Genomic DNA, 27992 nt, shown 5'->3' on the forward strand with positions numbered 1-27992 from the left:
CCCTTGGGTGCCTAGCAGGTAGTTAACAGTGGCTTTTTAGATGCCTCGTGGAGCTAAAACCATTGTTATGAGAACAGAGAGAGAAAACCAGAACTGTAAAATTACGGATCAGAAATCTAAACAATGAACTGAAACTCTCCATAACAGCGCCGTAAAGCCACAGAGAACTACAGATTTGGGTGATAATTCTCTGTAGATTCATCACTACGAGCGACCCCTTTCACATTTTTACATTCTCATTTGACGTATTGTTATTGTGAAACACTGGTTATAAACTGTTTTAAAGTAGAATTTAACCAGCTCCCTTTTGAAAGTTTTATCAAAGAGTGAGGTATGTTATCTGCCCTCACAGGCACAAACACAACAATTGTCTGGATTTAAACATGTAATAGAAACAGGGAAAGTCCAGTGGTGCTGTCTGTTATGAAAAAATGCACATATACTGTAATTTGGAAGCTGTAGAGAGCAGCAGGAGCTTCACTTGAAAACTAATTCTGGTGATCTTCCAAATCCAGAGAAGGATAAGGGACCTTACTGCTATTAGGCTAAATATATCACTGGAAATCACAGTAATTCATAAGTGCATCTTATGTCTTCTGGGAATGAAATAATTCATCTTTAAGAGGCTCAAATCACAACTTTCTTTATCTATAAAGCCATATAACAGTTTGTAAACTATCTTGGTGTGAAAAGCCTAATTGGTTGAGACAATAATGTGGCCAATGATCAAGGCTGCAATAAAAGTGAAAACACCTACAGAACTGGGACATGATAGAAAAACTGGCTTGATGCTGGACTCAAATATCAGAGCCAAGTTTTTAAGAGTCATTTCACTTTAACTACAGTCTGATAACTTGTCTTTGCTCTAAACTTCTCAAATTATTTCATTTGGCAAAGTCGTTCCCCACATTGTGCGGTGTGACGAAACTGCCTGGACCAAGATATTCCAAGAATGTGGAACCACAATGGAGCCTCTTTGACTTAACAGGTATTCAAATGAGCGCTGGTCCAATGCCTGTCAATAAGTGACTTTAAAAGCTACTTGGTCAAACTCTGAGAACGACATCACAAAAGAACAAATCCTTTCATTTCAGTCCAAGAGGAGGGAACAGTGTGCAGCTCGCCAGAGGACTGTGATGGGAACGTGCCAGCGGCTGAGGGCTGCTCTGACAGGTGTGAGAACACGGTCAGGGGCACGATCACACTAATGGATGCCCGCTGGCGCAGTGCATGCTGGGAGGCAGAGATGCCAGGCGGGGCCAGAGGAAAAATGAAAGGAATTTATGATTGAAGGTGTCAAATTTAAATTTTTATTCAGATATCCTTTTTTTCCTTGATTTCAAAACTTGATTAACCAAAGACTCCAAATGATTGTGAACTTTTTATCTCTAAATGTTTGGCAGCATAATATTCATAGAAACACTACAAGTCTTGCAACTTAGACTAAAAGGAAATGGTTTGTTTAGATTTTTTTTTTAGATCCACATCCTTACTTCTCTTCACCAAAAAAGACTATTATGCAAAAAACATTTCTACTGCATACTTCATACTAAATGAAAGCATCTCCATGAGGATGCTCCAACTAGCCTATTGCAACATACTGTGTAGGATAAAGTAGCCTACATAGAATATGGATAAGGTAATCAATTAATCTTGTTCCTTGTTGGCATTAAAGCATTTGTAAATTCACAAGCTCTTGAAAATCTGTGGAAGACACACTGGACCTTCAAATTGAATAAATACTGCAAGCAACAAATAGATAGTCAAGTGGAAACAAGATCCCAGTTTGAAACAGTTTGACAGTGCTGCCCTCTAGTGGTGGATGTGGGGTTCAACATTACAAACAGGCCATCAGATCCTTCACTCAAGTAAAACTACCAATGCATTGATGTAAACAAACTTAATTACAAGTGAAATGTCTGTATTTAATATCCTATTCGAGTAAAAATAAAGTATTATCAGACAAATGTATTTAAAGTGTCAAAGCAAAGGTGCTAATTATATATTTTTTTATATCTGACATTATTTAGTGTTGTCAGAAATATTGATTTTTTGATACATATTGATTCTGTTGAAGCTGGTTTTAACAACCTTATAGAGTCACATGATAAACCTGAGTGGTCATGGGAAAATTAATGGGAAAGTTGTGAAGAACAACATGGTTCTGCTCTACAAATCTTCATTCATTTTTCTCACATTTTCTCTCGTCTTTGTTTTTTAAATGTAACCTTCTGAAAAACTTAGAGGGGACATGTGTCTTTGGTGGAACTATAACTCATCTGAAAAATGACACACTAGAGACAGAACCACTGGTTTAATCTTGAACTCTGTATTTTATAAGCTTATTTTATGTCAAAAACAAACTTTAGGTGTCAGATAAATGAGGCCTTTTTAAAAGTACAATATTTGCCTCTGAGATGTAGTGCTCTCTCTCTCTCTCTTGCTGAGACACTTCAATAGGACAGAGCCATTGTCAATGTTATCATTAACGCCTGTGCTTTTCCTGCTAAGACAAGAAAAACGTCTGCTGCGAAACAGGCCTGTCTGCAGCACAATGCAACACAAGCATGCAGCCACTGAACTGCTTTCTCTGGCACAGTGAATAAGACTTCTTTCTGATTGTTATCACTCTCCTCCTGTCTTGTTATTCTTACCTGTGTTCCATTGTTCTGCGGCGTATCCTGTTCCTCCTGGCTACCTGTGAACTCAGGTTTGCCCTCGTTGGTGGGCCTCGTTGCGGTGCTATTAGGCTGGGCATCCTGTCTCTTCCTCAAGCACTTCCTGTTCCTGCTCAAGTGTCTGCGGCGACGACTGACCAGGAATTCCTTATACTGCAAGGCATCAGGAAAGTCGTCCTCCTCGTCGCCATCGTCACCCTCTACCTCTTCAGTGTTGGATGAGGAGTCCCCGCTGTCAGAGCTGTCATTGGCGACGACAACCTGGTTGTCAGAGATACATTTATGATCACGAAACACAATGGCACTCGGTTTGTGCTTCACTATCCTAAGCAGATCAAGTGAACACTCTTCTGATTCATTCATAGATGCTTGAAGATGTTTGCAGCTACTTTTATCCAGGGCTGGTGAGGAGGCAGAATCAGATAAGGAGGTCTCTACAGGGCTCCCTTCTTGCTGCTGAGGTGATATGTCTCCTAAGTATTTCAAATCCTCTGCAGCCTGACTGTCCACGTCTGACACCTCCAAGTCCAGACCTGTTCCAGGAGCCACGTCTGAGCTCTGGCTGCACTCACAGTGTCCGCTCTGCTGTAAGTGATTACAGGGGGAGGTGATGTCCATCTTCAGCTCCTTCCATCTTTGAGCATGACTGTCCGCAGGATCCGGAGCACAACACAGCACAGGGACAGGTTCAGACATGGTTCTCAGTTTGCCGTTGGAGCTTTGAGACAGGAAGGGAACTTGACCTTGCAGGTCACCCACAGCCTGGGGGTAAATATGCCTGTTGGGCTGCTGCTGAACAGGCAATGCAGCTATTGGACCGTCATGCATCACGAAGGAACCAGTTTTCAAGGCTTTTATAGTGAGTGCAACGCTGGCTCGTTAATGTGAAGCTGCTGAAATGAAGCTATGCGTAGATGAGAATTTCTTTGGCACCTGAGCTGGAGAAAAAAGAGACACAGAATGTAAATTCGGGCAAAATGATTCATGTTCACACATGTGCATACTAAAGAATAAATGTATGCACAATCCAGGGCCATTAGTATCTGTAAATGTTTGTATATGTCTGGATTCAAGTCTGGATTTGCTTAGAGAGATTTAAGTGCTCCAGAAGGGGGAAACTGTTACTGAGACAGATTTCCAATAATGGCCAATCAATCATTTTCCACCCTGAAAGTAACACTGTCTATGAAGACAACATCTATAATGCAGTACAACACATCAAGCTTTTTTAATCACTGTAAGTCAGAAAACATTATAGATGTGACTTATAATAAATTAAAGTGTCTGATGTCTTTGACAAGCTATAAAGAAGAGGTTTACTGACTACAATCAACTGTAGTACAGACTCAGTACACTGTAATAGTTCATGCAGTATCTCTTAACGATGATATACAATCGAGAAATACAATTTTTGGACAGGAAGCCAACTAGATCACATTGTTGCCATGTTCTTCAGATATTTAATATGTTAAGCTTTGATCATTTTATCAGATTTGCTCAACTTAAACTCATCTAAAACCACATACAGAGTCAGGCTCCTCAACTGTATTTTCTTGTATGTATTAATTGTTGAGTTAGTTTTTGTACTGTCTTTTGTGGATTTGTTTTTGAGTTTTATGTTCTTTAAAGGCCCATCTAGGAGTGGGCATTGCAAATGAGTTTAGGCTTTGAGTGAATGAATGAATAAATGAATAAACAAACAAACAAACAAACAATGAATAATTTTATTAATAAATAATAAAATAAATGTGGAAAGTGAACTACATATGGATGTATCTAATGCACACATCATAAAGCATTACGAATGAAATACATAATACGCTATAGATGTGGTCTTCATAGAAAGTGATTTTTAGTTTTCTTCGCAAAAATGATACTTTTCCACTATTTTGATACTATAAGTATTCTACTAAAAGCCTTAGATATGAGATAAATGGGATCATTTCGAGCCAGAATGATCACAAAAAGCCAAACAAAGCCAACAACTTTTATCTTCCCAAAAACCCCACAGAGCCACAGTCTGTAGCATTTTTCTCAAACACATTGTTTTTTCCTGATGGATATTTTTGGCTGCAGCCAACACACACACCCTTTCCTTGCCTGGCATGTTTTCTTTGACTTTTCAAACACATGGTGGTGGGTCTTGAGCTTAGGTTAAAATCAGGGACACGGGAAGTCAGTCACAGTTGGAGGTGTTGAGGGTTCAGTCGATATAATGACGTCATTGCCATCCAGGGTAACAACACTTTTAAGCTTGAACACCAGCATAAGTCAAAGCAGCCACACCAACTACAGTCAACAACAGCAAGGAGATGAGGGGGGGGAGAAATTCCCCCAAATTCCCTTAAAAAATCACTAAATTTTGTGAGTTGTTGAGTTAAAAGAAGTGTTAATAACTTCATGAAATGCTGACTGTAACAAATCCTGAATTATCTGGGCCTTCTTGTAAATTCAGCACATCTTATACACTGACTTCTTTTATTCAGGCAAAAAACATTGCGTCCATTTGTCCCAGTAATGTTTCATTCTGCCGTACTGAGTCATTTTTTCCCATTGTGTGAAGGCCATGTGTCAAATCTGTGAAAAATATTACTGCACAGTAACTTAATAGCATCTTAATCTCAGAAAATACTCAATACTAAGAGCATTTGTAACTGTGACCTGTTCCTTAATAAGACAATTTAAGAACTAAGGCTGCTAAAGACACAGAGAATTTATATTTTCAACATACCAGATGTTTTTGTGAAGAAGTTGTGTCATCCAAGAACACATCCAACACAGTAGTATCCAGTATCCAGCCAAGATAAGCTCAGGGCTTATATGCTGCATGACACAGATGGTGCAGAAAGAGTGAGTTCACCTCTGAAAAGATATGAAACGTTGTGAGGGGAGGAGAGAAAAAGAAAAGGGTTGAGGAATGCTTTGCCCTCCTACATTACCTCAGCAAGAGTTCCACAGGCAGGTGGTTGTGCTATTTGTGCAAGTGTGTGTGTGTGTGTGTGTGTGTGTGTGTGTGTGTGTGTGTGTGTGTGTGTATGTGTGTGTGTGCGTATGTGTGTGTGTTCGTGAATGCAAGCATGTACAAGAGCGAGAAAAAATGTAAAAATTAACCACTTAAAGCAGATTAAGTACATAGTGCTATTGTGTAAGTGATCAAGCAAATCAAAAAATTAGCTGCACGTACATTCGACTTTGACACAAGATGACAGATGATTAAAAGGCTCGGGGTCTGCGGTGCACCTTCCCCCCCCTCCCCATTCCTCTTTTTCACTCATTGCTGCATAATATGGCTCAAGGCAAAGGATTTTTCACCTTGGAAGTACATTCCTCGACAACACATGAGGTAATGCTTCAAACATGTTCTTATACTCTTTAAATCTCTCTCACTACAGCCAAGGTTTAAGCCTCAATCAACAAGAGAGGACTTAAAGTGTTTAAAAAGCTGTCGGTGAACTGTGGAATTCCTCAAGTTTGCCAGCAAACATTGAATTTCATGTTTAGGAGGGGGTCAGGAGGTAAAGACCTGCTACGTGTACGTTAACCTTGAGGATGATTTCTGCCTGTTGAGGCCTGTTTGACCCTCAAGGTCTTGGGGAGAAGAGATCTGGTCAAGGTGGAGGGTTAGGAGTGAAGATATGAATTGCTTTCTGTCGTGTCTCTTCACCCAAAAACAATTTTTATACCATTTAATAGAAACTGATGTTAAAAAACCACACAGCATCAGCACAAGTTGAACTATCAGGTGATGTATGAGTCAAATCTATATTTATGAATGAACTTGCTTGAATGAACTTGATAAAGTTCAGTCGTTCGTCCCAGATGTTACACTGTCCTACATTGCTGTGATGATGGATGCATATTAATTTAACTCGAAGACGTATTTCAATACACGCTATGCCAACCTGCCGAGACACGCTCCTCCATATATAACATTCCTGTCACCAAGAGGTATAGTTAGCTGGGTCAGGCTGGAGAAAAACAGGGCAAAGGAAAAGAAGGTGAGATTTAACAGGCGGATACACACAATGAAACAAATACAGAAAAGAAGGAAGATAAAGAGTATCTGTAACAGCTTAGGTTGGTTATGATTGTCTTATTTAAGTTTACAAGAGATGGTAACACTGTATGTCCACGCTGAATTATGTAAGCTGTGGTATCTTGACAGTGTGTACTGTAGACACTGTGTAAAATGTGAAAGACCACAAAGCCACATTTTGACAACAAACATTCACATGCCTGCAGTCAGTTTTTTTTTTTTTTTCTGGTTTATTGTGTTGGATTTCAAGTTATTTGCTTTTTGAAATGTTAGCAAATGTGTATTTTTAGACAAAAAACATACATACCAGGAGCCTGTGCCACATAGCTATTAATGAATTAGTCACCAAATCAACTTCTGGACTTTTAGCTTTTTAATATCTTTTAAAAAATTCATGCTATATCGAGATAACCACCTGCAAAGGCACCAGAATACAGGAAATGGTGTCTACTATGTAAAAAATGTTTCCCACCCACACTATCAATGCCTGTTACACCCATGAACTAGAAGGCATTTAACAAGATTCCCTGTACAAAAGGTAACATATTTAGAGAGAAGCCTCAAGCATATGCTACCAATACTCACAAGATGAGCTTGTCCAAAAAGCTCACACCTTCTTATTATGGCATGGTGACACTGAGCTTTTGTTTTCGTGGCGTGGGATTACGTCTCACATTCCTTGATGGCATCATTGTAGCCTCGCTGTGTTCAGGGTAAACGTATGCAAACCTGCTTGAAATTCCATAGAGGATATATCCAGATTAACCCTAAGTCCCTTGTAACCCCCAGTCCTCTCCTGGGTTTCTCCCAACACGACAAATGTCTCTTCCAGACTGCCCTGGGTTGTGTATACTTAAACACAAATCTCTATTTACACCTGGACATAACAACAGATGTTATGCACGGGTGACTCTAGTGGAGGTCATCTCTGGTGTGTTGCTGGAGAGGTACATATATCATCACAAAAGATAGTGACTGTGAGGACATCATGGACATCTATGAAGCTGAGGCTCTACAGAATCAAGCTGTTGCCCTTCAGCATAGTGCACTAATGTTGCTTTATGAAACTAATATAATACATCATTATGAATCGTTATCAGGTAGAGCCCACTATGTCTGCCACTTTAAGCTTTAAAGGTACACTATATATACTATTTGAGGAAGACATTTTAATCAGAAAAGAAAGATCTTCACTGACTGTTTTTCTTTGCTTATATTTGGCGGACCCTGCCACCTTTCTAGCTTCAAACAGTGCTCTGGGGACCTTATTTTCCAGGTTTAACAGCTTGTTTGTATTATTACCTAATTTATATTGTAAATATTATAATTCTGACTTTGAATTTCTTATTTAAAACTACATAATGCCTCAAAACTACGTTTTCCCAAATAAATACTCACAGTTTTGTGGTAATCACAGTGGAAAAGGTGGATTTCGCACTCGCGTTTAGCACTTTTGACCCGTTCGACTATCCGTACAGGAAGAGGAACCAGGCGCGCGGATTGCTTGAGAATATTTCGCGGGAGAGTGAGTAGCTAACGACAAGCTGTCTGCTGTCAACAACACGGACCTGTAACAGCTACTGAATCCATAACACGATGAGTTTGTGGCTGGACAAATACCGACCGACCTCCCTCGGGAAACTCGACTATCATAAAGAGCAAGCAACTCAGCTAAAAAACCTGGTGAGTTAATATAAACCACCGCGTTGTGTTCAGGTGATGTTAGCATTAGCATCTTAACACTGGTATCAACAGTTCTCGTTGACTCTACCTTCAGAAATGATTCCCTGTGCTGACCAACCTCTGTTGTCGACCCGTTCATTAAAGTGTAAATGTTATTTGAAGAGCAACCCGAGTTGAGCTAAGCTAACGTTAGCAGTGTCCATCATATCAAACACTTACGTCACCTGAGTGCCGCTATTGTTTAATTCATCTCAATATGACCCTGTGTTTCTGTGGTTAAGGAAATAACGACACGTAATAAAATACGCAACGTTGCAGGAGCTTTAGTAAATGTGGTGCAAGTCTGCTAGCTGCTTGTCAAGAGTGGTGGTAAATGTAATAGCCTCGTTTTCAATGTTTGTTTTGAAGGTTCAATGTGGAGACTTCCCACACTTGTTGGTGTACGGTCCATCCGGCGCCGGGAAGAAGACCCGCATCATGTGTCTGCTGAGGGAGCTGTATGGAGCTGGGGTGGAGAAGCTTCGCATAGAGCACCAGAGCATCGTGGTAAGAAGGCAAATGATGAGACACGCAGTCACTAGACCTCCTGTTCAATGAAAACATGCAGTTTCTCCAGACTTCTTCCCCTCTCAGTCTTCATGAGCTCAGAATCAAATTGTCAGGTGCATCCTCCATTGTGTTTTGTGTTTTGTCTCCAGGCTCCCTCAAAGAAGAAAATTGAGATTAACACTATAGCCAGCAACTACCACTTGGAAGTCAACCCAAGGTAACTCAATCATGAATAAGTAGCTGTGTATGTTTACTGAAGTGCTGTTGCAGTTTGGAGTAAGGCAGAGTAATATATATTTGTCCACACATCATTTTAGATCTTGGATATTGTTATAGTATGATATGACATACATGCAAGTTGTTTTTTTCCTAGTTTAAAAGGCTGCATTAGAGCTAAGAAATGTAATAATCTTTACTTTCCAGACTGCCTTCACCCACGTAGTCACTATATCCTCCAGGGATGCATGATACAGATTTTTCAGCCAATACCAATAACTGATTGTTACCTGCTACTCATGGCTGATAACAACAAGATAACTGATAAATTTACATTCTTTGTATCTTAAAAGAAGTTCCTAACTTGTACATTGGGGGGCCAAGAAAGGCTCAGATCTGATGAGAAAAGAATGTGCAACACTTTTTTCACTTTCTACTCTGCTGTCAGTGATCCACACCTCATTAACCCACCCTTGGTGTACTGCCAACTAATGTATCAGAGTGTGTGGGTGCTGGTACTTGTTAAGTCAATGAAAACAATTTGGCTTTGTATTATCAGCTATAATTTTACCAATGCTCATAACATACTTTTCCTAATATTAGGCCCTTATAAGTTATCGGCCTGATATATCATTCATCCCTAATATCCTCATCACTGATGATTATTCATCAAAGTTCTCATTGGGTTAATATTTTGTGAAAGTGCCAATAGGTTTATACTGTGTTTTGCGATACAGCCTAAAGATATTGCAAAATAATTTTGAGGCGCTAGTTTGGAGGTACTCTACTTTACTCTTTACTCCATCACATTTATTTGACGGCGTGTAGCAGATAAAAACGCTTTAAATTTCCGTTGGACTTAAATGTGTTTATGTCCTGTGTCGTTCCAGTGATGCTGGAAACCAGGACCGTGTGGTGATTCAAGAGCTGATTAAAACGGTGGCTCAGTCACAGCAGATCCAGTCGAGCACCCAGAGAGAGTTCAAAGGTAAGAAACTACCTTTAACCTGCTGGTTTATGTTGTCCTCCCTCCCTTTCTCTCTGTGAACCATCTGTCTGTGAAGCCATCATATCGGACTGTCATTCTTGTAGTAATGACACACTTTTGTTCTCAGTGGTGTTGCTGACAGAGGTGGACAGACTCACAAAGGATGCCCAGCACGCTTTGCGCCGGACGATGGAGAAGTACATGTCCACCTGCCGTCTCATCCTGTGCTCTACCTCCACCTCCAAAGTCATCGGGCCTATTCGGAGCCGTTGTCTGGCTGTCCGAGTTCCTCTGCCGAGCACAGAAGAGGCAAGATGGAGATGATGTGGTTTAGATTGTAATTAGTGATCATCTAAAAGTATCTCATTAGAATTAGAACATTTTAACCTTGTTTTTCTTTGTCTGTGTTTTTCTTTTTGCCAGGTTTGTAATGTTCTGACATCAGTCTGTAAAAAAGAGGGTCTGCTCCTCCCACCTGAGCTGGCCAAACAAATCGCTGAGAGGTCTGGTCGCAACCTCCGCAAAGCCCTTCTGATGTGCGAGGCCTGCAGGGTGCAGCAGTAAGTTATCACAACACGTATCCATCATCATTCCTCCACAGCGTCATCTGTGGATTAGTATAGAATATAAATGAAAAGTATCTTCTTATTTAGCCTGCGGTAATCTCTTCCAGGTATCCGTTCTCAGTGGACCAGGATGTCCCGGCAACAGACTGGGAGGTCTACCTCAGAGAGACTGCTAATGCCATCGTCAGCCAGCAGACCCCTCAGAGGTAGGAGAGGCAAAGAGAAGAGGTTTAGTTGTTTCTGATGGCGATTAAATAACATCAATCAGACTTGTGTGGATGTTTTAATGCCAAATCCACATCTGTCTCTGTTCCAGGTTGTTGGAGGTTCGAGCCAGACTGTACGAGCTGCTGACTCACTGCATCCCTCCTGACATCATTATGAAGGTACCTTTACTACGTCTCATCTCCCATCTAAGTGTTGAAACTCTTTGCAGTAATGTTTAAGGTGACGAGTATTCATTTTCCTCGTCCAATCCTCTAACAGGGTCTGGTAAAAGAGCTACTCAGTAACTGCGACGGCCAGCTGAAGACAGAGGTGGCTCACATGGCAGCTTTCTACGAACACAGACTGCAGCTGGGCAACAAATCCATCTACCACCTCGAGGCTTTCACCGCCAAGTTCATGGCCATCTACAAGAAGTTCATGGAGGATGGTCTGGATGGCATGATGTTTTGACTCTGAATGGACTTAAAGATGGACAGATACTTTTCTCGACATGTCACCACTTTGCTCTCGCTTTTCGCCCCTAGAAGACCTTTTGCATTTAAAAATGCACTGCACAGACACAAGATGTTTTACTAAAACTCTGCAGCAGAATGTTACAATAAATTGATTTCTTTATAACATGTAAAAAGTCTTGTGGTGCTCTGTAAAGACCAAACATGGATTTTATTAGAATGAACAGATGTAACACAATCTTTGACCACCACTCCTGAAGTCATAATGAGTATGTGAGACAGACTGGAAACATGACACCATTTTTTGTCTTTTTTATTGTTGGTTGCGTGATAATAACAGATAAACAAAGACTCACCACAGTCACAAAATAGTGTGAATAACACATTATTAGAAGAATAAAACTCTTAAAATAGTCTTTTTATGATTTATTTTTTAATTGCAACACCAACAAATAAGACAAAAAACTGGTTGCAGACTACATTTTGACTGTTTAACCCAGCTACCTCTCAAGCCCCATTCCCAGCCCCCTCCACCAACCAACAGGATAGTAATAACTACACAAACAGAGCCTCGCTATGTATAGATTTTTATGTCGGACATCAAATTTGTCCGCATTAAAATTGTGTTAGTTCTACATGACTGACTCTTACTGATGACATGTCCAAAATGCCCCATGTGCTCTGAAGCCAGTGAATACTTGGGCAGGTAATGAGGAGGTTCCCACCACTGGACTACAGTCTTCTCCAGGGCTTATTATTGGGTGACCCTTCACCCTCCAGACAGCATGAACTCAGCCTGAAAAGTCCATTTTAGGATTACACACCATCATCTGGAACTGATAACGTGCAGCTTTTGTCAGGTTAAGTTTCTACAATTAAATGATTAGTTACATTTTTCTTGAAGTCTGTTCCTGTCCAAAAATGTTTATGTGATATCTGAGAGTGGAATTAGACACTTTGGTCAGGTGTGTCATTGGTTTCAGAACTAGTTTGTTGACTGCCAGACCTCTTGATCCAATCACTTACAACAAACTTAAAATGTAGGTTGCTCGTGGCACGACCTTAGTGATTTGAAGTACCTCACAGTCCACTTTCTTGTAGTATTTACCTCATTTAGTCTTAAAACCAGCATGGAAGAAAAGTTTAGCCTGGAAATGTAGTCATCAAAAATTGCTACTCTATAGTAGTCATTCAATTTCATATTCTAAAAACAATCAAGTCTTGAAAACATTTAAAAATCTAAAGACTTGTGATATTTATGGGTTTATCAGCTGTAAAAGCTGCTAAGCAGGTTTTGTAACACAATAACAACAACTTTACATAACATTTAATAACAATTTTATCACCTAAAATGTGAAGATGATTGAGCCACTTTCATTATTCATTTAATGTAAAGGTCCATATTGTAAAATAACCATAATTTTAAGTTGCTGTAAAGTGAAACAGAGACTGAACTCCATGCTGATGAACAATAAGCTCTATTTCTCCCGCAACTCGTTTCTAAAAAGGACAAACACAAATCCTGCAGTCACAATCATCAGTAACACTCCTTGTGTCTCTTGGCTGTGTAGTAGATAATGAGGCCCAGTGTGATCAGCACCCCTGAACCCACCAGAGTCAGGAAGCCCACCACGGGCCTCTTGACCAGCACATGGCAGCCCAGGCAGGGCTGAGGCGTGCTGGGACACTGCTGGGGCGCGGCGCCCTGAATGGGGAAGCCGTTGTGCTGGATGATGTTACGATAGTTGGATAGAGAGGCCTTGACGATGACCTCCTCATGGACGTGGCCGTACAAGCCGAACCCCGGGTCCCGTTGGTCGCTGAGTGCGTAGGCGAAGTAACCCTTCAGGTTTACACCATCCAGAGTGTACGCTGAGGAGAAAGAGCACAACGTGAGAATTTATTTTCATTTACTTAAGAGTTCATTCAAAGTCTCTAAAGTTTTAAAGTCTCCTTTAACTAGTATATAAACATTAAAAAAAATGTTTTTAACATATAATAAAATAATTGAGTTAAAGTTAGTGTTGAAGTGTTAACACAGTGTTAATAAAACTTTCAAACATCAATCATTAACCTGATGTGTCATTTTTTAGAATAATCTTGCATGAGTTCCAGACATTGCAATTCATGAAAAATGCCTCATAATTACACAAAAAGTGACATGTTCGATTCACTATTTCACAACTATAAGATGTTTTTTTTCCTAATTTCACATGTTTTTATTTTCCCGGCCTGAATCATCCTCCACAGTAGTACTCCTTTCATCATATATATACAGAGATGTAGCCTTACAATTCATATTCAGTTTGAACAAGTCAAACATGTCATAAGCATCAACAGAAAAAGTTAAAATGAATGAATCCCACATGTGTCATGGTTTCAGACTTTGGTCTGTAAAGTGTAAACATCACTCTCGATAAATAAATATACACAAACTGTTTGTTTTTGTGGGTGGATGCCACTTAGTGGTGACAGAGCAAACTACAACATTCATTAACGTGGTAGTATGTGCACATCCGAGCATGACACAGCAAAGTGCTGAGCAAGTGTAACCCAATAAACTTTACAAGGACAGGTAACCTTGACTCAACAGTGTAGAGTGTGTATCTCTGTTGATATTTTTGTGTTCATGTGTGTTTGTTTGGAGTCAGCTGACTATTCAAGGGTCAGTGTCCTAAACACCTGTCTAATAATTAAGCTCTACAGAGGCCAGTGAGGGGCAAAAAGTCCAGTCAGTACACACAAGTGTCTCAGCAGCACGATGTATGTGTGTAGTACCTTTCAGCGCCTCATTGATGTAGTTGTACAGGTAGTACACTCTCAGGCTGTCTTTGAAGTGGGCAGGGTCCTCCTGAACTCCATTAGCCATCACATAGACAGGTACATCACAGTAGTGCTCCCTCACCTGGCACAGGAGGAGAGCAATGACAGTTTTTAATCAAGATTAAGGTTCTTTGTTATAGTTTAACAAGAAAAGGAAAAATAAATGAAAACATAGCTCTAATTAGGAGAAAGAAGTAATAATTTTGAGATAAAAAGTCAAAGTCAGAGATTAAAAAAGTCGACATTTATCTAAAATGTATATTTTGGGATTTCTTTCTCTGTTCACTTTTTTTGTGGTCAAAAAAACAAGATGTCTCCTACTTAACACAGGAAAACATCCAAACCTACTACTGGTTTTAGTATAGAAAAAATGGTCAACATCCACGTTTCTAACTCTTCACAAGTCTGTTACACAAACAAACTGTGACTCAGTTCCCTCCAATCTCACCCAGTTGAGAGCTTTCCTCAGGCCCCAGGGGACGACAGGCAACGGGGACATGATCCATGTGGTGTCGACCATGTGTTGGACCTCTAGCCTCGCTGTGTAGGTGTACCTGCAGACATGGCGATGACAAAAAATAACACCATTATGGGTTGTGATGTGTTAGATTAGTATCATTACATCAGAGCAACATACTCATGTTCCACTAAACTGAGCTACTTTAACACTGCGACAATTAAGACAGGGACATTTATTGTCCCCTTGTTTCCTGTTTGTGTCACTACCAAAATAAAGGCAAAAAATGATTTTATCTTACGAGTCTTCCTTAGCATGTGTAACCAGCTTGGTACTGAAATGACTGATGGCGAAGAAGTCATATGTTCCTTTAACCAGCTGTCTGTCCTCCTCATTGAACACTGGCAGGCTGCGGAAACACAGAAAATATGGAGTTTTATACAGGAGGAGATGATATAACAGTAGTATTTAAGAATTGACCCATTAACTATTAAATCTGTGTCATTAACAATTAATGACAAATCACTCCATACGCTTTTAATAGATTCCAAACCACCACAGAACCTGTTGATTCCCATTCATTTACGTGCTGGGTTGAAAATCAAGTCTCACCATATCATTAATAACCTATTAAAGTGAACATGTAGGTGGTTTTTACATGAAAAGAAATTTGAGATCTGAGTCAGCTGCACAAAAATCACTGCCCAAGACAAGCTTAAACAAATATGGATGTATTATCAATAAACAGGAGAGTCTACAGCCATGCTAGCAGCTTAGCGGCTGTGTAGCGGCACTAAATGCTAACGTTAGCGTGCTAACGAGCGTACCACAACAATGCTAACATTCTGACTTTTAAGAGTAATATGTTCACCACATTCACCATCTTCACCAGTGTAGCATGTTAGCGTTAGCGTCAAAGTAGCGTTGAAGCTGCTGGGAATGTCGGTATGTTTGCAGCTATTTAGATTATTGGACTATTATTAGTATTGGTGTATTAGAGTATTATGTAGTATTGGACAAATGTAAACCTTTACCTGATGAATAAACTAGAGATGACGGGAATGTTTTACCCACCTTATAAACCCTGGTGAAATATTGCATATACTGATGTCTAGCAAGGAGCCTATGTTCACCATCTTAGTTTAGAATGCTATCGATGGGAGTTGCCAGAGTTGGCTAAGTAGGACTCATCCTCTGGGGATCATGAATGTCTGCAAAAACATTCATAGCAATCCATCCTTTAGTTGTTGAGATATAGAGGTGGACAGACTGACGAATAGAGCCAAGCCACTAGCATGGCTTAAAATGCTAACCAATAAAAACACAACAGTTATTCCACAGTCTCTTAACTAATATCCCACCAAATTACACCATTGAATATTCAAGTTAAATCCATCCACTAACTCCTGTTACATTCAGAAACACATCAAATTACAGCAGTGCTTATTATATGGCTATCAGAGTCACTGTAGTGAAGTATGAATAAAGTTTTTGTACTCAAGTGAGTTGAGCTGACGCAGCCAGCTCCTCATCCCCAGAGGATAGTCCCCACTGCCGAAGATCGGCTCTGCAAACCAGCCAATGCGGAAGTCTAAAACCCTTTTAGCCGGTTCCACGTCTTCACGGCTGAATGAAAACGCCGGTTCCACCCAATCCATGTGCAAAGCCAGAGACACCTGAGACATGACACCAAACATGGAAGTATAGGTGATCAAAGTGATTCAACCTATACCTAATTTATGAAAGGTTTGCTACTGACCTGTCCGCCCTGTGCGTGTCTGAACTCGCGGTCGTAAGCGCGCCAGGCCAAAGCGTGCGCCCGCAGCATCTGATGACCATCCTGGTAGCTCACCATCTCATCGTTGGGCTCATTCAGGGTGATCCACATCTTCACATGGGCGCCCAGTTCTCTGTAACAAAGTCTGGCGTATTCTGCGAATGCCTCAGGAGTCTTCCTGAGGAAAGATTCAAGACTGCATTTATATCAGGCACTAGTAGTTCTGGTTGCATCATCACAGTTGATCATAAACATACATCACAAATTTCTGTATCTGACCTGTTCAGCCACTTGTTGTTGGAGTCCAGCGGGGCCGGCAGGCTGCTGCGCTGGTGTGTGTGGTGCCACAGAGTGACCACAGGCGTGACGTTGGCCTGCAGCAGCTGGCGGGTGAAGCAGCGGTAGTAGCCCAGCAGAGTGGTGTTGGGGTGAGCCACATCACCTGTAGGAACCAGGGCTGACCAGTTGAGGGAGAAGTGGAAGTGGTTTACCCCCACCTGCCGGATTTCATCCACCTAAAGAGAGGGAGGAGGATAAACATGTCACAGCTTATACACCCTGGTGAAATAATGCACATACTATATACCAGTTAGTAATACGATTACCAACAAATTCTTCAACACCAGAAAGTCTTTGGTGAGGGTAATAAGTAGTTGGGCTGAATGTTGGTCTGGTGGGAGGACCTACCTGTTGTCTGATGGTGGCGTAATCAGCACAGTGTGCAGTTTGGCGTAAAGGAGGCGCACTGAGGCCCTCCAGCCTCAGCAGCTCTCCGTTGTTGGCGATGTTCCACAAGTAAACACTGGGGTCTGCAAACTGGCTGGGTGTGGTCACCTGTGACACGGAGAGGAACAGGGCAGTGTAAACATGCACTCCCTCACCCTCTCACACTGCGCTTACCTCATACACACAAGTGCAAATAAAGGCCAAATGGGGCAAATCGATTGCAGCAGTTGGTCCCTGTGCTGTTGAGCTCAGCTGGCACTGTGAGAGGCTACGTGGTTTACGATTAAGAGAGGATTCATCGTCATGAGCCGGACTTTCAACATGAAACACTTCAAAATAATGTGATGAACAGGGAACAAGGTCGCTCCACAGGGACAGGGCTTTCAGCTATTTATTTTTTCTCTACTAAATCAGAGAATAAATTAATAGCAACAGTTACTATACTGCACTTCACACAATATCAGTGAGGTTTATACTGAACCTCTTAACCTCTAAAGTTAATACATTGTTAATGTTTCCTCAAGTTGTACTATTTCTGAGGAAGTAGTCTAGTTATGTTTAATTTATTATGTGCCCTTTGACCTGCACAACTCCCGTATGCTTCCACATACAGTGCACACACTCCTTCCTCTCACCCTCGACACACACACACACACACACACACACACACACACACACTAATACCTGTATGGAGTTGGCTGAAACCCCCCAGGCGAAATCACACGGGAAGATCCCTTGTGCCGGTCTGTTCTCTGGAAGCTCTGGGAAACCGTTCTTCTGGATGACGTTCCTTTAGAAAATAGTGAATAACCATCACTTCAGGAGGAGCTGTGTGAGAGTGAAGACTTTCTCTGTAGTTGTGAGGCAGCATGTTTTAAAAAAAAACAGAAACCATAGCTGTGTATGTGATTCAAAAATGTAACCAATGTGAGGAGACAACAAATATGAACATCGGGGATGTACAATTTATTGGTCAGCTTCTCTGTATCATAAATATTCAAAATATGAAGTCTATATTCAAGCCTGATGATCAGATGACTGATTGTATCTGCTGATATTGGTGTATATGTTGTCTGATATAAAAACGTTTTAACTATTCTGATGTCATTTTGGACAACAAAGTTTACCGGTTGTTTCCCACTAGTGTTATGTTAATGACATCGAAGTTGACGGGATTGGTTCCTTAGGTTTGTGACGCACTGCAGTTCCAACGCAGACGGTCTGCTCTATATTAATATCTTCTCTGTAAAATGTGTTTAAATGTGACAAATACCAGCCAGTTTGGAACATAAGATCCAACTTTCTGTGAATTTCTAAAACCATTTTTGATGACTGGAGGGAACAGGTTTGTTCCTTGAAGGAAGAAAGTTCATTGTAATGGAATTTTTTTTAAAAGTTTTATCCAAAAGAGATTTTTTTCTACATTTGAGTTGAAGTACTTTGTGCTCAGCACCTCGAGTGATTACAGATACACGGAACCGATAGTCATGAAGCAAGGCTTTTTTAAAGACATCTGCATTTGTCTCGAAGCATTATTCATGTAGCATGATGTCTAAACTTCTCAAGTGTTGCTATGAGAGGGTAAATATCGATATTGTTATTGGACTGAATCAGCAGATATCTGCACAAAGCTCAATGTTGAGCTTCTTTTGTCAAAATCTCCACTCGTTACAACATCACATGTACCTGTAAAAGGTGCCAGATGTCTTTGTCTCCCTCTTCATGTCAGGGGTGTTGAAGTTGACGTAGTAAAGTCCTCGTCGTATCCCGTACTCCCTGTGCCACTCGAAGCCGTCCATCAGAGACCAGGCTGTGTATCCGATTACATTCACTCTGTCTATGACAATCGCTGTGTGCCAAATGTGGACAGACGAACAGGCCAGAATGAAGTCACTGCTTGAGCTTTTAGTTGTAGAGACTAGAGACTATGTAAAATGGTTTACGGTCATATTGAAAAAGGAAATAATTCAGTTGAGTTGTTGGTTGAAAAATGTAAAAATGTAGATCTTAATGCAGCTTGTGATGAATGTATGACATCAGGATGTGTCTTTACTTACATTTTAGTGCCTCTGTGATGAACGTCTTGAGGTAGTACATGTGTTTTGGGTCTTCTGTCTTGGTGTTTCCACGGACATACCTGTGTTGAGCAGCAGTGAATACATGAAACAACTCACAAGTACATCACCGGCATACAGACACATCAACACAACATCTAAACCTACCAACCACTCTGCACCACAAAGATGGGTGGCTTGTTGTACTCAGCGTTGACCCAGTAGAGCAACATCCTCAGGTCCAGATCCTCCTTCTGCTCAAACTTCAGGCTCTCGTTGATGAAATGGAAGCTCAGGTCCGCTCCATGAGAGAGGGCGAAGAAGTCTGCCGTCCCCCTCACCTGCTCCTTCTCCTCCCGGGTGAAGGAGGGCAGCCGTGAGCCCAGCCTCGCCTTCATGCAGGGAGGGTAGTCCCCGTCTATGAACAGTGGCCGGGCGAACCAGCCCAGGACGTGGTCCAGGGAGCACTGGCACTCTCGCAGGCTTTCCAGGCGGGTGCGACTGGGCTTGATCCAGTGAGAGGCCAGAGCCATGGACAGCTTGCCCTGCTGACGGGATCGGTAGTGGCGGTTGTAGAGGTGCCAGGCAGCTGCATGAGCCTGGAGGAAACAGACAGAAACAGAGATGATGGACGGACAGACGGGAGTGAGGTGGGAATAAAAGGATGATGGAAAGAAAAATTAAGAATTTTCAGTCAGTCAAACATAATTCATACAGGTCAGTTTAAAATGCTTTACAGGTGAAAAACAAACGAGTTGGACTATAAGACAATTTAAAGATTAAAAAGTCAAAGACATGGTGACAAAGTGTTTCATCAGGGTTTTGGAGACTTCATGAAACAAATTTTGATCTTTGTTGTTTTACTCAGAGCAATCCATCCTTTTTCAATGAAGTAAATATAAGCAGTGGTGGATATTAACTGTACACTGTATACTTTACTTATTTTAGATACTTGATACTTTGGTATTTTTTAAAGACATGTTTTGGATACTTTACTATAGTATTTCTATTTTAGGCTTCTTTAGTTTTACACCAATTTAAAGTGAAATATTGTGCTTTTTTACCCCTTTTTCTTTAAAAGTGAATGTGCTAGATACTTTTCATTTACATCATGTAGTTTTGAGGAAGGAGGAGAAAGATCTTCATTGACTGATTTTTTTTATGGCTAAACACACTAAAGAAACAAACTCTCTTCATATTCATGACTGAATAAACTGATTAAACAAACTGACCTTAAAGGACAATTTCACACTGTTTTACTTTGTTTATATTTGGCGGACCCTGCCACCTTTCTAGCTTCAAACAGTGTTCTGGGGACCTTATTTTCCTCTGAGAACAGCTTGTTTATTCAGTTATGGAAAAAATAAATATTTCTGAGTTTGTATTTTACCTCATTAATATCTGAGTTTGAATTTCATCTCCAAAACTCCATAGTGCCCCTTTAAAATGTCATCCAAAACACATTATCATCTTATAAAATAAAATGTTGTTCACACCTATTGGATCGGTCATAATAAACACACACAAAAAATAAATTAAAAAAGTTGTTATATCAAACTTACTCACCTTGAGGAGATTGTGTCCGACCCGGAAAGGCAGATCCCCGTCGTTCTTTATCCCGGGTGCGACCACTCCGGTGCCGTACCCGTGCCGCGCCACCACAAACGGGTTATCAATGGTGATCCAAAACTTCACATCATCCCCGAAAGTCTGGAAGCAAAAATCGGCGTAGTCCCTGAAGATGTTCACCATCTCCGGGTTGCTCCAGCCGCCGAGGCTCTGCTGGAGGTGGTCGGGCAGGTCCCAGTGGTATAGAGTGACCACCGGCTGCACCCGGTTCTCCTTCAGCCTCCTGATCAGGCTCCGGTAGTAGTTGGTGCCGATTTCGTTGTAACTCCCGCGCGTACCGTTGGGAAATATCCTGGACCAGGACAGGGAGAACCTGTAGTGGCTCACCCCGAGCTGCCTGATGGCTCGGATGTCGGCGGGGATGTTGTGGTAGCTGTCGCTTCCGACGTCCCCGGTAGCCTGACGGTTCCCCCCGCGCGTAAAAGTGTCCCAAATGGAGAGCCCCTTGCCGTCCTTATCGAACGCGCCCTCCACCTGGTACGCCGCCGTGCCCACCGCCCACATGAAGTCCTTGGGGAAGGTGCCGTAGAGGAAAGCCTTGTCTCCCGGGTAGGGCAGTTTTCTGAAGCGTCCCCACGTTTTCAGACCAGCGTTGGGTTTCGCGGCAGCAGCAGCGAAGGCGAGAAATGTGAAAAGGGCGAGCAGAGCCCCCATGGTGCCTGTCAGTACCGGCCTCAGATGTCCAGATTTTGGCTCTAATCTTCTTTTAACATTGCTTGGAGTATGTAGGTGACTGAACAGCAGTCTGTGGAGCGCAGTCAGCCAGCTGTGAACCCACCACACGCCGCCTCTCCAAATCTATTAATTATTAGCCAAAGCACCTGACGCACGATGGTCTCCAGGCACAACATGATGTTAAGAGGCCCCAAATGATCAATCTTAAGCAAAGCAGGAACACATTAGTTTCTGTTGTGATCGAAAGTTCGATTAGGGCTCATATTAAATCAATTTGTTTCCTGCAGTTCAAGTTAGGCCGCAGGAGAGAGACCCAGGTGCAGGAGCCCAGTGACAGCGCCATCATCATACATCCTCTGCTGGCAGATAATCTCATAACAGGAGGAGAAACCTCATCTGCATGTGTCACTGGATCTGGTTCTGTCAGAGGATGATGGGGGATAAAGGTGAAGGAGGAGGAGGAGGAGGAGGGGGTGAGTGGGGTGAGGAGAGGATATGCAAACAGCAGTCAGTGCACCCTGCTGCACCCTGCTCACTTTACTTCCTTATCTTCCTCCTTTCAGCTTGGTTGCATGGAAACTCCGGCCTCTTACTGCTGGCCATCTTGGTCCACGTGCATGGATATCTGAGGAGGTATGAGCCTTTTCCATGGTGTGTGTGTGTGTGTGTGTGTGTGTGTGTGTGTGTGTGTGTGTGTGTGTGTGTGTGTGTGTGTGAGTGTCAGCTCTCAGTTTGAGGTGTGACCTCCCAGGTCAAAGTGATGGACATTTCCTGGACAGATGAGCTTTGAGATATAATAAGTGTGCAGTGTTTCTGTTAGCTATACATTAAAAAAAAAACAAGTTTCAAATCAAATTAACACGAATCGAAGACAACATACAGTACATTCTGACGGACTGAAATGATTGGTGGATTAATCGATTAGTTGTTACAAAGTAAACTAAAAACCTTTTGATAAGTGATTAATTGTTAAAGAATTTTCTCAACTGTGTCTCTCTGTGCGTTTTCAGCTCTTCTTGATGGTAAACTCAATATATTCGGGGTTTAGACTTGAGCTGTGAAATCAAATAATCAAATCCAAATAAAACCTACTTGATTTTACAGCTGGCAGCCTTTATTGTATGCTTTATTTATTGATTTGTTTATTTATTTATTTATGTTTTTATGTATTTCTTTTTGTTTTTTCCTCATTATTATTGCTGTTTATTATTAATATTATTTGTTGCCTTGTGAAAAGCCTTACAAAAAAAATAAAAACCTACTTAATTTTATGAACACTGATGTAATATTGCTGAGTTGAGTGAAGAGTCGGTGATTTCAGTCATAAACAGCACAGTTCAGTGAGCGAAGGATCATCACGCACCTGAGACAGACTGTTGTGCACACTTGGTTCTTTGAACAGGAACATTACACAAAGCGTGCTGTGACGTCTCTCACTTATCAGTGATGTAGGCAGGTTGGTCATTTCTCCGATGCAGGAACACAGACTCACATGGCAGCCGAGCAGCATGTGATTATGGCCTGTCATGGATCATAACCGGGGGCAGAACGTGGTGTGCGGGTGTTTTTCCACTGAGCTGAGCCGCACTGGAAAGTTCCCATCACAAGTGTACATGCATATGCAGTGTAGAGCACTGCTTGTCTCCATGTAGAGCACAGGAAGAACACCATCGAGGGATGCTTAGCAGCCTGAGAGCACAAACTGTTTGTGATGGACCTGTGTGGGTAAACTCAATGCTGTACACACACTGCAAATAATGAATCACAGCCAATATAATCAAAGGCCTCGAAGATGTGGAGTAAACTGCCCAGAACATCACAGGTACTCATTTACCACGCGTCGATGATCTCTGTGAAGTGAGATGCCTTAAGATGCTGAAAGAGAACACCCATCCCAGCTACAGTCCGTCCATCCTGCTGTGTTCTGGCAAAAGATACAGAAGTATCCGCTGCTGTGCCTCCAGGCTGCGAGGCAGCTTCTCTCCTCAATTCATCCACATTTTTTTCTCTTATGTAGCATAATGGACTTCACCTCACATTTTTGTTCTACAACCCTGGTGCTGTCAAAACACTATTAAATGGACCTTTTAAATAGGCAGAGAGGGTCTGACATGCAAACAGTGGTATTTGGATGAAGACGGAAGTGTTTGTACAGCTCATTAGAAACACAAACTTTGAATCAAGTAAAACAGTTCTTAAAAGGTCCTACTTTTGAGTCTCGTTCCAAACTTGTCAAAGCACCGAGGCTCTGGGACGGTGGCCGACCTGTCCTACAATCCCAAAGCCTCAGTATTTAATGAGTTTGGAATGAGACTCAAAAATCAACTTTTCTCACTAATAGTACCTTTAAGACCTCTGAGAAGTCAGCTGATCAGTTTTAATCTACATCAAACACGTTGTGTGTCGTGTTGTGCAAAGAAATAGCTTTCAGCAAGAACTATTTCCTTCTAGTTTGCTCCAAAACAAGCCTTCAAGTCCCTTCATCTTTGCTCTGTTTGTGGCCTGACGACAGATAAAAGGTGCATCAAATTACTGTCTCTTCCTCTGTTGCAGTCAACAGTTCATACATGGTAGGCAGTTTTTGGACACACCAATGAATTGGATTGCTTTTTTTTGTACTTTTCAAGATGATCAGCTCCAAAGTTAAACTTATCTTGTTGACTATGACTATTCATTAGAAGTGGAGGTGCTGCACACAGGTGGAAGAAATTAAGATTAATTGCAGATGTTGGTGAAACAGGGTTAGGGTTAACGCCTCAGAAAAACGTACAAATATTGAATCATTCCTTGTTGGTGTAAATGTGTTGATTTCTAGTATGATAGTTAAAAAAGCCTAGTATTTAGTAATACTGTGTAGAATTATTACAAGGAATGTGGACGGAGTTGGACAACTTACCTGTCAAAAGACTGTCGTCATCAAGTATCAGCTCAGTTCACAGAACTATAAATACAGAACTAAAACACCTCAGACTGCTGCAGTGACAGGTTCCAATGTCTCTCTGTAATGTGGTGCCAACGCTTTTGAACACAGCAGCCAGTTTATTTTAGAAATTTGATTTGATTTCACAGCAGACATGTTAACATGTTACAGGCACAGGCGGCCCTAATAACAAATAGTGGCTCCCTTACCTTTTGAACACAGCATGTCCACTGTGTGCATAAGACATTAATGTAAATCACTCTTTCTGTGAATTGCATCCTGAAACGGTCTCTGACCTATTTTGGTCTTGTGAATTTATGTATAAAGTGTGGAAAGACATTTTTTTATAGTTGACATTTTGGCTGTTATGATCACAATGACAAGGACGATAAAGCATTTTTCCTCATCAGTCTGACTGTACTTCTCGCATAATTCCCCATAAATATAAATTCAAATGGTGCAGTACATGTCTACAATCTCTACTGCACAAAACAGAAAAGCAGTAAAAACAATTAATCTTCTCTCATCTTTGTATTTTCTTCAGTCTTCTGTTACATTTGTTTCTTTACGCCGTCCTCTTATGTTTGTCAGTGGTTCAGGTCTGAATGTATGTGATTCTATGTTCACCTTTGTTACTGTTTGCGACAATTTGAAATAAAGTTAAATGATAAATAAATAAATAATGCTAGCTAGCTAATATAGCGGCAACAGTGAGGCTGAGCTAAAGAGTTTGGAACTACTTTTAACTGTGTAACCGCTCAGCTACATACAGAAAGCAGATAAAAAGCTTTGCTTACTATGTAAATTCCATTATAAATATTTTATCATATTCATGTGAATGTGTATCTTTGTCCAGATCAACTATGCTAACAGAAGAGTGCGAGCGCACACTGCAACGCCTTCCTGGTGATGTTGCCTAGCAACACAAATGGCGGGGATTCTGCGTCCCTGGATCTATGTTTTATATTGAAAACAAACAAAAAGCCAGTTTAAAATGAGCAATTGGAGTCATTAAATTTTGATTTTTGTGGTTTTACATTTGGCATTTTGATGGGAAGTGGAGTCCGAGGAGACTCGCATCATCCAATACAATCATGGAGGAGTCAACATTCATGGACTTACCTGGGACCAGTTTCAAAGTCAATGTATAAAGGGATGATGAAGGATAAGAATGATTTAATAAAAAAAGGCTCAATTATAGACACTTTTTTTGAAAAATTAATGAATGTTGACTAAATTTGTGCCCACACAGGATCAGTCATCCATCTTTGTGATCTTCTCTTCTGCCGGATTTCCCTGACACCTGAAGGCATCCCAGCTGATTACCATGTGAAGCAAACAGCTTCATCCAATACTTCAAAGTGAAATAAAGAGAAATGGAGCATGTCAGGTTTTATAGAGAATTATATTGATACAACAGGGGATCTGACTGGGTGGATGTGAGGCCGAGTTAATCAGCAGTGACAAACACTACAACCACAGCTGCTCATGACTTCCATCTACCAGCAAGTACAAACCTAAAAATTAGATGCACACTACAATCTTTTCCAGAGGCAACTCTACATTTGGACAGGTTTCTGACAATTTTTTTTTTTTAAATTTTTCGATACATGGTAAAAAAAAAAGGTATTAATATACAGAACTGTAAACAAAAACGCATGTTTTCTTTTAAAGTAAAATGACACAATTAACGTCACAAAAAAGGTAATGGTTAATCTCTTTCGGTTTTAAAAAGTGTGACACAGAGGGAATGATTGATAAGCAATATTGCTTTATGGGAGCACTTTAATAATAATAATATAGGCGGGTAACGGCTTTACAGCATCCCCCCAGTCAGCATCAAACACAACAACAGAACATGAAACAGACATAAGAGACTATTTACAAGGGTGATCTTTTTTTGTTTTTCTGTTAAAATTATTTCTACGTAATGTGGCGAACATCATCACAATGCAACAACCCACAGCTGATGATACAGATGTACTCATGTAGTGTGCGTGTGGTATATGCAAGTGTGTGAATTTGTGTAACAGTAGGAGCATCGGCGTATGAAAAGTTTAAAAAGTTCAATGTCCATATTTTCTTTCCTATGTCATCCCTCCACGACTTTTAGAGTAGACACGCCATTTTCATTTGTCCTCCGTCATTTTTTTTTAGCTCATCTTCTCCGCCCTGCTGCCTTCTTGCGACCCTGTGGAGAGTAAAACAGTATGGTGAAAACTTTACTCAGAATACGAGCTTATAAATCCTCCTATACTTCTTAAATTAGTCCCTGATATGATTCATGTGACACCTTAAGTACCTTCGGTGTTGGCTCGTCTTCCTGCTCCTCCTCCTCCTCCTCTTCTTCTTCCTCAGACTCGTCTTTAGCAGCCGCTGCCTTCGATCGCCCACCGCGCCTGGATACCACAGAGGGGATTCACAGTGAATCAGAGTGCCTCAGCATGTAAACACATCACCCACCGAATCTTCTCGCTCAATATCTCTCAAAATATCATCGACCAGGCGCCAAATGTTGGAGAGAAGAATCTTCAGCAGACAAATCATTAACTTACACGCAGTACACTGGCCAGTAAGACACAGTAATGCTGTAAAACACAACACAGATCACAAAATGTGTGTATCTTACGCTGGTTTCTTGGCGGCTGGCTGAGCTGATTTGGGTGGACGTCCTCTCCTCTTCTGCGGTGTGGACTCTGCTGACTCCGAGCTGTTGAACGAAGACAAAATGCAGACGACACCAGACTTTGAGTCAAAAATGAACATGCTGACAGATCTTCCAGGCCAACAGTGGATGTGATTAGTGACGACGATTCAACTTCTCTGTCTGCGTGTACTGCATAGACGGAGGATTACTCTGCGTCTTACCCTTGTGATCGCCGTGGCGTCCTGGTTTGCCTTCCTCCCTTGGTCTTCAACTCCATATTTTCACTGCTCTTGTCATCCTCTTCCTCCTCATCCTCTGCTTCCTCCTCTTCCTCCTCCTCTTCATCATCCTCTGGTGGAGGAGCAGCCTTCTTTCGCCCCCTCTTTCCCTTGGCAGGTGTGTCCTGAGTGGCAGCGGTGGACTTTGGCGGCCGGCCCCTGCGTCCTTTTTTCGGCGGGCTGTTCTGTTCGTCCTCTGGCCGATTGTCCTCGTCCCACTGGTCCTCGGGCTCGGCTGCTGCGGTCGTGTTGGCTGCCAACTTCTTGCGTCCGCGCTTCGGCTTGCTGTCCTGGTCGTCGCTGGAGGTCACGCCACGTTTGCGACCGCGGGGCTTTTCAATATCCTATAAAAGAAAGAAGACATGTCTGCTGTAACCTGTGTGAACCTGTGATTTTACATGGCCAAACCAGAAGCTTTCTGTGATGCTTCCTGCTTAAAACTCACCTTCTAATTAAATAAATGTGAGAAACAAGTTGTTAAACAATAGAACGTTCCTGTGAAATGTTTGAAATGCACATAACGTTTATACTTTTTTGACAGAAGACATCTCAACGACAAAATGATGTATGCGGTAACTCTGAAGGCTATTATTAATCACCGTTTACGCAA

General features: G+C 41.5%; 4 protein-coding genes across 4 annotated transcripts in view; 1 reads left to right on the top strand and 3 right to left on the bottom strand.

Moving 5' to 3' along the window:
• stard13a (StAR related lipid transfer domain containing 13a) overlaps positions 1 to 3041 on the bottom strand; it is a 61570-nt gene extending 58529 nt beyond the window's left edge. Inside the window, exon 1 of the mRNA XM_073479379.1 lies at positions 2655 to 3041. Coding sequence (XP_073335480.1) covers positions 2655 to 3041 — 387 coding nt within the window. The remainder of the gene's footprint in view (positions 1 to 2654) is intronic.
• A 5173-nt stretch (positions 3042 to 8214) lies between these two features.
• rfc3 (replication factor C (activator 1) 3) lies at positions 8215 to 11572 on the top strand. The gene is made up of 9 exons (XM_073478759.1): positions 8215 to 8397; positions 8806 to 8943; positions 9096 to 9163; positions 10053 to 10150; positions 10278 to 10459; positions 10574 to 10710; positions 10824 to 10922; positions 11033 to 11102; positions 11203 to 11572. The coding sequence occupies exons 1-9, from the start codon at positions 8311 to 8313 to the stop codon at positions 11392 to 11394; spliced, it is 1071 nt and encodes a 356-aa protein (XP_073334860.1). The 5' UTR covers positions 8215 to 8310; the 3' UTR covers positions 11395 to 11572.
• Positions 11573 to 11693: 121 nt separating this feature from the next.
• On the bottom strand, positions 11694 to 21620 carry kl (klotho). The gene is made up of 13 exons (XM_073478758.1): positions 20800 to 21620; positions 19402 to 19832; positions 19237 to 19316; positions 18866 to 19028; positions 17864 to 17969; positions 17141 to 17287; positions 16733 to 16968; positions 16436 to 16631; positions 16174 to 16352; positions 14978 to 15085; positions 14668 to 14773; positions 14175 to 14301; positions 11694 to 13268 (listed from the first exon to the last, which is right to left on the bottom strand). The coding sequence occupies exons 1-13, from the start codon at positions 21514 to 21516 to the stop codon at positions 12934 to 12936; spliced, it is 2931 nt and encodes a 976-aa protein (XP_073334859.1). The 5' UTR covers positions 21517 to 21620; the 3' UTR covers positions 11694 to 12933.
• Positions 21621 to 26210: 4590 nt separating this feature from the next.
• The window catches only part of pds5b (PDS5 cohesin associated factor B), a 32245-nt gene continuing 30463 nt past the window's right edge, over positions 26211 to 27992 (bottom strand). Inside the window, exons 32-35 of the mRNA XM_073479350.1 lie at positions 27326 to 27726; positions 27087 to 27167; positions 26760 to 26856; positions 26211 to 26648 (exon numbers count right to left, since the gene is read on the bottom strand). Coding sequence (XP_073335451.1) covers positions 26616 to 26648; positions 26760 to 26856; positions 27087 to 27167; positions 27326 to 27726 — 612 coding nt within the window. The 3' untranslated portion in view covers positions 26211 to 26615. The remainder of the gene's footprint in view (positions 26649 to 26759; positions 26857 to 27086; positions 27168 to 27325; positions 27727 to 27992) is intronic.

This window comes from Pagrus major, chromosome 13, assembly GCF_040436345.1.
Source record: "Pagrus major chromosome 13, Pma_NU_1.0".
Classification (NCBI taxonomy): Eukaryota; Metazoa; Chordata; class Actinopteri; order Spariformes; family Sparidae; genus Pagrus; species Pagrus major.